General features: G+C 36.6%; 1 protein-coding gene across 2 annotated transcripts in view; it reads left to right on the top strand.

Moving 5' to 3' along the window:
- The window catches only part of LOC114047314 (programmed cell death protein 2-like), a 9,842-nt gene extending 1,713 nt beyond the window's left edge, over window positions 1–8,129 (top strand). For both annotated transcript variants that reach the window (XM_027868086.1, XM_027868087.1), the window contains exons 4-7: window positions 3,417–3,817; window positions 4,517–4,627; window positions 5,093–5,241; window positions 7,948–8,129. In XM_027868086.1, coding sequence (XP_027723887.1) covers window positions 3,417–3,817; window positions 4,517–4,627; window positions 5,093–5,241; window positions 7,948–8,078 — 792 coding nt within the window. In that variant the 3' untranslated portion in view covers window positions 8,079–8,129. The remainder of the gene's footprint in view (window positions 1–3,416; window positions 3,818–4,516; window positions 4,628–5,092; window positions 5,242–7,947) is intronic.
- Window positions 8,130–11,580: the final 3,451 nt, after the last annotated feature.

Genomic DNA, 11,580 nt, shown 5'->3' with positions numbered 1-11,580 from the left:
CCCCCCCCCCGGGTGATTTGCCCAGGTAGCACAGCTAGTAAGTGTCAAGTGTCTGAGGCCTGATTTAAACTCAGGTCCTCCTGACTCCAAGGCTGCAGCTCTATTCACTGCGCCACCTAGCTGCCCTTATAGTTTGCTTTTTACTTCTAAGGTGTTACAATTTAACTTTTGGATCTGTTCTGATTGCCTTGTCCCTCTGTTGTTTTTGTCATTTTAAAAAATGCTCCGTGACTTTCCTTCTTTATTGTTGTTTTTGGCATCACAATCTCTAGTCTCCCTCAGGTAACAGGTTTTATATGGGGAGGTTCAGCTGTTTTGCTGTGAAGTGTCTTTTGTAAAGTCCAAACATACAATTTCTGTGAAGAAACTGCACAGAAAGACAGAAATGTATGAACAGGATCATTTCACAAAACAAAAATGAAATGCAGATAAGAACCAAGGAGGCTAAATTGGCCAAACAACATGTATATGAGAGTGAAGGAGGTTTGACAAAGACTTGAAATGAAACAGACTTGTATTACTACAGGACCTTGTTTGTACTATCAATGACAGGGGAGGTGCCACATTTGAACTCTCAATTCACTGTATCTGATACAACTTATGAAGAAATAGAAATAAAATCAAGCCTCAGAATACTACATTGTTTACTGGGAGATCACAGAACATTAAAAGATGAGCATATCTACAGAAAACAGAATATACCAATTGTATAAAGAAGGGATGGTGATGGACAGCCCATCTAATCAAGAGATTTAGAGCAAGGCCCCAAGCAGACTGGGTGAAATCCCTGTAGCAGCTATTTGTCAGGGCACGGACAACTCGCACAGGATGTTAAGCCATGCATGGATTGTGATGGATTGTGAGTGGTTATCAAGTGGAGAGAGTGCCCCTATCAATGAGAAATACAAATAGTGGAGTAAGGAGGGTGCATTTTACCCAGATTACAGTAGATGGATAGTAAGAGCAGTGAGTTAATGCCTACATATATCTTAAATGAGCCCTGAATGTTCACAAAGATCTAGGTCTAGAGGTGAAAAGGAGGAAGAAGAGTACAGGGTACAATGTATGTAGAAAACTGGGAAGTACATTAAATGATCTCAAGATATTCCACCATAAAATGGTCCCTTTTCAACTGCAACTTTCTCTCTGAAGTTAAATGGCTGTGCATTGTGGATATCCCTGAACTACAAAGGATTCAGATCACAGGTGGATGAAAAGCTAATGGAGAGAGCCATGGCATGGAGAAGCAGGCTACAGCACAGGACCATTGATGATCTGCCTACAAGAACATTGTTAAGGATCTCACTACTTTAATTATTCTACTTTTTCCTCATTTGTTTTTCACCAGAAGATCTGTATATGTATGTGTGAAATGCATGCCAATGTTCAGGGGTGTCATTTTGTCACCGTCTGCTGTTTCTGTGACCCTTGATGATAGGCAGCCCATGGTAGCAGAAGTCATCAGAAATGGCACGCAGGAACCCTCCATTCTAATACTTGCTCTGCCACCAGTTGGCTTTAAGAACATTGGGCAAGGCACTTAACCTGTCTTGGATGTATCTTCTCATCACGCCTGACAAGGCTGCTAAAGAGAAAATGAGAGAATGGGAGGGTCTTTGGATTATGGTTGCTGTCATCCTCTTTTCTCCACCTGGATTAGACAGCCCACCAGCTTTTTCCACAGATGCTTCAGAGGAGAATTGGCTAACTGTTGCTACTTAGGAGAGGTACTACTAATCCAAACCATATTTGAAAGAAATGCACACTACTACATATCTAATACATGGGCTCCAGTCTCTCCTCCTGTGTATTGATGCAGCCCATTCTACTTGTAAACAGATGTAATTATTAGGACATTTTCCCTTATATGCCTAGATTTGCCTTTTTTTTTTAAAAAAAAACAATCTTAACACATTGGTTCTCATTCTGCCATCCAGGACCAAACAATAAATCTAATCCCTTTTCCCTGTGACGACTTTTCAAATAACTAAAGACACTGTTGTATCCCCTGAATCTCCTGTAGTCTACGTTCCCAGTTTCCTTCATCTGATCCTTATATGGCATAGACTTTCACCATCCTGCTTGCCTTCCTCTGGTACTTTAGTGTATCAAAGTCCTTTAATTGTGGTGCCCAAAACTGAAGACAGAACTCCAGATGATTCCTGAGAAGGGCAGAGTATAGATGGACTGTTACCTCCTGATTCTTGAAACCTATGCTGTTTTTATGCCCCTCAGGATTGCATTAGCTTCTTTTGGCTGCTACATGGTGACTGCACAACCCTCCCTCACGTAAATGCAATTCCCTTGCAAGTCAGGGCATCACCTCCCGGAAGTCATGATCCTCTTTGAGAACGAAGGGACAGATAGCAGCAGCAGCTGCAGCTCGGCTAGTTCGTATAGAGCTGCTAGCCTACTATAAGGCCTTGATCTTTTTCAGACAAACTGCTGTCTAAACCATGAATCTCTCATCCTGTATTTTCTAAATTGATTTTTTTATACTCTAGTGCAAGACCTTGTATTTCTTTCTATTGCATTTCATCTTCATAAATTCAGTCTGCTGCTCTAGCCCAGAGGTGTTCAACTCTTGCAGATTAAAATGTAATTGGGAAATGTTTAGCAAAATAAAGATGCAATATGACATGATATTAATTTGTGGTTTTCTGAGTTAATATGTGACCTCCAAAGATCCATTTCTATTTGGGTTTGACACCACTATTCTGGTCTGTCAAGATTTTTTTGGGTCCTGTCATAGAGTTTGTTAGTTGCCCCTCCCAACTTAGTGTTATCTCGATGAGCTATTTTACAGAATTTTCAAGCCCACTTGGTAATGAGTACATCTATATTTGTTTATTTTGCTTTTTGTATTATTTCCTGTTTTTCTCTTTTAGCTTTGATCAGTCTGTTCCTTATAGACCAGCAGTTTTGCCAGATTGCTGTTGGGTCAGTGTCTTTTTTAAATGTAAAGTGTTTAGAATGACAGATGGAAATTGAAGTACTTTTCAGTCAAGTAGTTATATTGTTATAATGTCACTGTATTTCTTATAGCTGGTGCCTCACTTAAAAGAATTTCAGCAGCTTTTAATTTCAATTTTAACATTCTCTTATTTTTTTTCAACAACTCTTTAAATTAGTATCCTTTATTTATGTAAAAATGCAGTTGACTATCAATATCTGAAATTCACAAATTATTTAGACCTCTAATCATCATAATAAACATTTAGATAATTAGATTTTGTATATATATTTTACCTCCTCCTGGCCAATATGTATAGTGAAAAATTTCTCCAGTGGTGAAAGATTTTTTTAATGTATGTTCTGGAAGAGTAAGGATTTATAATCTATACTGGCATCTAAATTGACATTTCAAGATTTGTATAATAACACAAGTAATATTGTTATTGAATGTTTTATTGCAGAAAGAGGAAAATAACTTTGCAGTTAAAGACTGGTGTGAAGGAGCAGAAGACTGGGGAGATGACAGTGAAAGCGATCTTGCACCATGGATTACCAATGATCTACTTGACTCAAATGTAGGAGATAATTTTAATGTAGATGAAGACAGAGAATGTATGTCCCAACTCCAAGAACTCACACTAGATGAAGCTTTAAGTGACTCTCATTCCTTTGGTCATACAATACCAGCAGGAGAAGGACATGTACTGCCTAGTTCATCAGTTCCTGTGTTTAAGCCCTACTATATCAATGTTGTGGATGAGGAAGATTATATTAACTTTGTTGATACAAATCATGCCCAAAAACTTCTGCAAGAGTATAGGCAAAGGGAGGGAATTGAACTGGAACTTTTGATAGCTCAAAGGTGAGAATATTTGCAATGGAGAGGGAATTAGGGCAGGGATCAATCAGTGGCTTAGTAGGCTAAGGGGATAGAAGGAGTAAACTGTTCACTTTTACCATTCTTGCAGGATTTGTCACCTTGTTAGTGACTTTTAAAGCAAAACAAAACTTACTGACAACAGCCCTAGAGGCAAGTATATTACCTACAACAGGGTACACAAGTTACAGAGAGGCACCGATGGTGTACTGGCTTAGGAGCCAGGAGAGTGGAAGTCTGGTCTTGTTTGCCACCATGTGACCTTGGTCAGGTTGGTCAGTTTTCTTGGGTCTCAACTCATCTGTAAAATGAAAAATTTGGATGGGATGATCTTTGAGTATCCTCAGTAAATCTGTGATTTAAAAATTCTAGAATTAAAGAATTATTTAGGATCTACTCAAGTCATTTAAAAAATATGTTAATAGCTAACAGAAATTTCAGAAAATTCCACTAGGAAAATTCCATGTATTAATAGCTTTATTGGCTTCAATTTAGAGGAAAGTTTAGCAGATTTGCCTTATTTCAGAGTAGTGTGATGCATGGACTTATTTTCATCTTGAAGAATAATATTGCCTGAAATAGAGGAAGAAAATCTATCTCAAGTGAGGTATTTTTTTCTCTTAAAATAAAAAACTTTTCTCCCCTCCAACTATAAAGAATAACATGACTCTTTTCTTTTCATAGTTTCATTTTTGACAATGGTGAAAAATATGAGAAGGCTGTTTCTGAAAGTAATGATAAAATATTTTATAAATTTATGAAAAGAATATCTGCCTGCCGTGAACAGATTCTGAGGTAAAGAAGGGGGTGCTTTGGGGCTAACCTGTTTACAGTTAGAAAAAAGGTACAGCATTACTGTTCATTTAGGTATAGTAGTAAAACTTTTGTTGTTTTAATACCAAATATGTAGATTTTTGGCATTAATCGTGATTTTTAATAGAAAAAAGCAGGCAGCTTTTATTTCTTCCCTTTTCTATGGGGAAAAGTATAGTTTTTTGCAGAAATTCTGAGCCAGCAAGAATTGGTTTGGGAGGGATATCAATTCTATAAAGTGAAAACTAGAATGTCTAATTAGCCATATTTACTAGTGAGCTGCTCAAGTCTTTGCTTTGAGAAAGTAGGTGAGTGGCAGTTTGTAAAACTTGTCTTAAGTAGTTTTCTAATAAATGTTCATGATGTTTTATAACTTGTATAAAAGGAAAGCAGTTGGGGTGTGTTTGTGTGTGCTTGGTGTCTAAGGGCTTCTGTCTTTTCTTCTAGGTATTCTTGGAATGGGCAGCCTCTCTTTATAACCTGTCCTTCATCAGATGCTACTGAGATTCCATCCTGCAGTAACTGTGGGAGCTGCAGAGTATTTGAGTTTCAGCTTATGCCTGCATTGGTCAGCATGCTCAAAAATACTCTGTTAGGTAGTGTACTTTTTATTATTTTAACTGAGCTATTTAGCGTTAATTTGACATGCTATTAATGAATTGTAACTAAAGCTTTCCTTTTTTTTTTTTTTTTTTGGTGAGGCAACTGGGGTTAAGTGACTTCCCCAGGGTCACATAGCTAGTAAGTGGCAAGTGTCTGAGGCCACATTTGAACTCAGTCCTGACTCCAGGGCCTGTGACCTATCCACTAAACCTTTCCTTTTAATACTTCCTTTGGGCATGGAGGTGACTGTGGCATCTTGAAGGCCATGCTAGCAGAACATAATAAGCTCTAGCAGGTCTTATCAGATTGGAAAAGCTTCAAGTATGGACCTAGTCTCATTAGTCAATCAGCAAGTGTGTATTAAGTGTCTGCTGCATAACAGGCACTGTGCTAGATGCTGGGGTAAATACAGGTAAATCAGTTCCTGTCTTTGAGAAGCTTACAGTCTAGCTAGGTGAAACGTGTGTGTGTGTGTGTGTGTGTGTGTGTGTGTGTGTGTGTGTGTGTATCTGTCTACGTTGACAGTGATATAGCTATTAATATAGGTATATATATATATATACACATTCAAAATCGATGCTAGATAATTTGGCAGCAAAGGCACTACTAGCATGTGGAGAGTCAGGAAAGGCTCTGTGTAGAAAGTGGTATTTAAGTTAAACCTTGAAAGAAGTTAGAGATTTTATGAGGCAGAAATGAGGAGGGAGTGTTTGAGACAGTTATTGCAAAGGTCTAGAGATGAGAGATGGAGCACTGTGGGTGATCAACAGTTTTTCTCAAAACCAGCCTAGCCAAGATGAGAGAAACCAAAAGGTTGAATGCCACATGGTAATTTTTTTTTGATGCTCCAGCTCAAGAAACCATGTATTCAAAGACATGAAGGGTTTTTGTTTTGGTAGAGTGAGCTACCCACTTTGACGAAATCATATCTTTTGAGATGACTTAATTTTTTATAAGTTAGAGCAGGCAGATTTGTTGTTAAAAAAAAAAAAGGCATGGGGGGGGTGGTTCTCGCGGCCTGTTTTTATACCACTGGTATTTGCATACAATTTGTCCCAGAAGCTCTTCGTTTGTTTTTAGAAATAATTTTGTAATCAGTTAAATAACCAGACTTTAATGTAATATGTAATAAAAAAACTAACTAGCATATATGAGGTACTGAATTTATATTCACTGTTTAGTGAAAAGAAAAAAAAATTTTTTATAGTTTGTTTTTTTCCTTTGTGAAACTCTTTGGTTTCCATGATATGATAATATTTTTGTTTGCCTCTACTTCTCAGAATTATTCATCTGTTTCTGTTATTGGCTTCCACTAATCTTCAGCTGTGTACATATCCTAAGGTGCTGACCTTTGTTTTCTTCTATTTATGCATTCTCTGTTGAAGAACTCATCCTTTTGAACTAGACTTATATGCTGATTATTCCAGTGACTATATCTCCAGCTCATCCGGTTTCTTGAATTCTACTTATGTGTCTCCAAACTGGCTACAGGACATTTTTTTTTTTTTGTCTAGGCAGTGGGATTAAGTAACTTGCCCAGGGTCACACAGCTAGTGTGTGTTTTGTGTCTGAGGCTGGATTTAAACTCACGTCCTCCCTAGTCCAGGGCCGGTGCTGTATCCACTGCGCCACCTAGCTGTCCCCCCAGGACATTTTTATTTCACCTTAATCCCAGCTAAACCAGCCTAACATACTCCTGGCTTAATTAACTCTTGTTGGTAATTATCATTCTTCCAGGTATCTTTGACTTCTCCTTTTCTTCACAAACCCAATAAGTTACTAAATCGGGCCATCTCCATTCGTCCTGATCTATATCTTGCCACTGGACTCAGATGGCTGTGGAGGAGAGAGTGAGGCTGGTGACTTTGCACAGCTCTCCGTCACTTAAATCCAGTTCACTTGCAAGTCATGGCATCACCTTCCTGAAGTCATGATCCTCTTTGAGAATGAAGGACAAACAACATCAATAAAAAGTTACTAAATGATGTTGACTCTTCCAGTAAATCCAGTAGCCTGTTGCAGGCAGAGGGTCTAAAGTAGGGATTTTTAACCTTTTTCTGTTAATAGCTTGGCAGTATGATTGAAGCTTCTCAGAATGTCATTAAATGCATAAAATAAAATACATAAGATTACAAAGAAAACCAATTATATTTAAATAGTTACCAAAATATTTTTTAAAAAGTTCACTGACCTCCTGAAATCTATCCATATATCCCAAGTTAAGAACCCTTACCCTAAAGGGAGATGTTATCAGCCCAGCTTTTTCTTTTTTCTTTTTCTGCTTCCATAAATTTGAATTTGTGAATATAGTCATATTTTCTGCTTGTATTATATCCTTGGGTAGAGTTCCATATGCTTATGCTTTCACTTTGTGAAATATTTGTCTTTAGTTTCTATTCTGATTTTGGTAGGAATTCAGGCATTAGAGAGGAAAAGGGCTTTTGGAAGCTATATTTTATCTTATACTGCTTTTCTCCTAATTTTAAATTTTGTTCCTAAGTTATGGTTGGAAAGTCTGATCATTCCAGGAATGTATTTAGAAGCTGGAACAACTACATGAGAATAATTTTTAATTATACCCCTCTCAGTCACATTTGCAGGCTCCTTGGTCAGAGCCAAGTTAATAAAATACAGTTTTAAAATGTTAAATGAATTTATTTCAAAGGAATTTCTGTACATTTATATCTTGTGTCTTACAGATATCTCTGTTGAATTTGGAACAGTTTTAATTTATACTTGTCAGAAGAGTTGTTGGCCTACTAATCATCAAAATCCAATGGAAGAGTTTTGTATTATACAAGAAGATCCAGATCAAATGTTATTTAAATAGAATCTTTCCTTTTCATTGTGTAAATAAAATTTAATTTTTAAACTGGCAAAAGCACTGGTGTTAAAAAGATGAGTTTTTGTGGCAATAGGCATCTGGGGATCATTAAAAATATTGTGCAATTTCCCAAATGTAATTCAACCCGATTTTCTCCTATTCATTTATCGCCCTCATAACCAATTTTCTCCTAGGAATGGTAGATTGCTGCGAATCACAGAATACCAGGGTCTCAAAAGAATCAGAATTGTATGTGACCTTAAGTGATGAACAAACATATGGTGTGTATATAAGTGAACAGTGGTATAATTACATTGGCATATATTTTGAGAAATACCATGAAAAGAAATAATCAAGCATTTGTTTGACTCAAAATGGAGCTAGGCTGGTTACAGCTCCAGATTTTAATAGTACCAGAGAAAGACCTCGAGCACACTGGGTAGATCCTTTCTGGAGAATTTATAGAAAGACGTGGACAAGAACCAATTGGGAAAGGAGCAATGGAAACTATTTTGTAATTTTCTTCGGTGGAGGTGAGGTAAATTGGTCTTTGACCAATTAAATAGAAGAAAATTTCTTCCACCCCTTTAGTCTCATGGAGATGATTTTCTTTCTCCATGAAAAACCTAATTAAAAATGAATTGTAAGAGATGGATTATAGTATGCGTAACTTTTACAATACATGCTAGTCTATTGATTCATAAAAACATAAGAAATGTGATCCTTAGACTGTGTTCCTGGGTTCATCAAGACCTGTCTTTAGGTGTGCAGAGATGGAAGAGTGGTGCTGTTAGGTCCCCTCCCTCTCAAAACTACCTTTTATTTTGAATTTCTATATGCTTAGTTTTTTTTTTTAATTGTATTATAGCCATCAAAAATTGCATATGCTTATACAAAATTATTTTGAGTGTGCTTATCCCTTCAGAATATGAGCTTTTGAGTAGGGGTGGTTTCACTGAGTACCTGGCATATAGTAGGCACTCAATAAATACAATATTAATTGATTAATATGTTATCCTAAAACCTTATAATATTGTAGAAAGAAAACTGGATTTCAGAGTGGACCCGGGTTCAGATGTGGGGGCTGTGCTGCCTTACCATCTTAGAGGCTTATTGATGTTAAACTGTTGACTTCTGAGCTTTAGTTTCCTCATGAATAAAACAGAAAGGTTGTAATTAATCTCAGATCCATTCTAGTTTCAAATTCTGTATCATCTTTCTTATCCATGGACTGACCTAAACCCTTCCTGAATCAGGTTTTGGGGCCAATGAGTTCTGTTAAGTTTATTCCTGCATTGTAAAGTTTTACTTCTTACTAGTATGTCCCAGTTTATAACCTTAATGACTCATCGTGGCAGAGGTAACGCAGATTCCTGAAAGCCATCACAACAAAGCAAAGCGACAGAAGTACAGAATGATCTGAAAAAAATCTTTAAAATCATCTAGTCCAATAAGAAGGAACAATTAGGAGAAATTGAGAAAGTCTTTTAAAGCTATTGATGCAGTTTGAGTAAAGTAGGACTAGAAGAATGACATACACATTGCCCAGAAGTATACATTGAAGCTGGAAGAGTGCTGATACCTAATCCAGGAAGAGCAAAAAGAAAGAAAACTATAGACCAATTTCCCTAATGAATATTGATGCAAAAATTTTAAATAAAATAGTAGCAAGGAGATTATAGCAATACATCACAAAAAATATGAACAGGTGGGATTTGTACCTGGAATTCGGGGCTGGTTCAATATTAGGAAAACTATCACAGTAATTGACCATATCAATAACAAAACCAACAAATCATATGAGTATCTCAATGGATGCAGAAAAAGTGTTTGACAAAATACAACATTGATTAAAAACACTAAAAAGCACAGGAATAAATGGAGCTTTAAATAGTAGGTATTATCTGTAATGGGGATAAGCTAGAAGCCTTCCCAATAAGATCAGGGTGAAGACAATGGGTGCTGCCCTTTATCACCACTATTATTTAATACTCTAATAGAAATGTTAGCTATAGCAATAAGAAGAAAAAAAATTGAAGGAATTAGAATAGGCAGCAAGAAAACAAAACAATCATCCTTTGCAGATGATATGATGGTATACTTGGAGAATCCTAGAGAATTTACTAAAAAACTAGTTGAAATTAACTTTTGCAAAGTTGCAGGATATAAAATAAACCCACAGAAATCATTAGCACTTCTATATATTACCAACAAAGTCCAGCAGCAAGAGAGAGAGAAATTCTGTTTAAAATAACTGTAGATAATATAAAATACTTGGGAGTCTACCTGTTGAGACAAACACTGGAACTATATGAATACAATTACAAAACACTTTTTATACAAAGAGCTAAACAACTGGAAAAACATTAATTGCTCATGGGTAGGCTGAGCCAATATAATAAAAACGACAATTCTATCTACATTAGTTTTTTTTAAAAATTAGTTTATTTTTTAGTTTTCAACAATCATTTCCATTAAGCTTGAGTTTTAAATTTTCTTTCTTTCTTTCATTTTTTAGTGAGGCAATCCGGGTTAAGTGACTTGCCCAAGGTCACACAGCTAGTACATGTCAAGTGTTTGGTCTGAGGCCTAATTTGAACTCAGGTCCTCCTGAGTTCAGGGCTGGTGCTCTATCCACTGCGCCACCTAGCTGCCCCTGAGTTTTAAATTTTCTCCCACTGCCTCCCCAAGACAGTGTGCAATGTGATATAGGCTCTCCATATACAATCGTATTAAACATTTTCACATTAGTCATGTTGTAAAGAATTAGAACCAATAGGAGGAGCCACAAGAAACAAGAAACAAAACAAAACAGAAGGAAAAAAAAAGAGCAATTCAAACTCCATAATTCTTTCTCTGGATGTGAATAGCATTTTCCATCATGAGACTTTTCGAGATGTCTTAGATTCTTGCATTGCTCAGAAGAGCCAAGTCTATCAAAGTTAGTCATCGCACAACATGGCTGTTACAGTGTACAATGTTCTCCTGGTTCTGCTCACTTCACTCAGCATCAGTCCATACAAGTTTTTCTAGGTTTTTCTGAAGTCTGCTTGCTCATCATCTCTTATAGCACAATAGTATTCCATTACATTCATATACCACAACTTGTTCAGCCATTCCCCAGTTGATGGGCATCTCCTCAATTTAGAGCAATACCATTCAAACTACCAAAAATTATTTTATAAAGTTAGAAAAAAATAACAAAATTCATCTGGAAGAACAGAATGTCAAGGGAATCAATGAAATATATGTGAAGGAAGGTGGTCTAGACGTACTAGATCTCAAATTGTATTATAAAGCAGTTACCAAAACAATATGGTACTGGCTAAGAAATAGAGTGGTGGATCAGTGGAACAGATTAGGTACACAATAAACAGTAGTATCACACCATGGTAATCTAATGTTTAATAAACCCAAAGATCCAAGCTCTTGGGACAAGAACTCACTACTTGACAAAAACTGCTGGGAAAACTGGAAAGCAGTTTGGCAGAAACTAGGTCTAGACCAA

Source organism: Vombatus ursinus, unplaced genomic scaffold (genome assembly GCF_900497805.2).
Source record: "Vombatus ursinus unplaced genomic scaffold, bare-nosed wombat genome assembly UNPS02014786.1, whole genome shotgun sequence".
Classification (NCBI taxonomy): domain Eukaryota; kingdom Metazoa; phylum Chordata; class Mammalia; order Diprotodontia; family Vombatidae; genus Vombatus; species Vombatus ursinus.
This window is presented reverse-complemented; position numbering and strand designations above follow the sequence as displayed.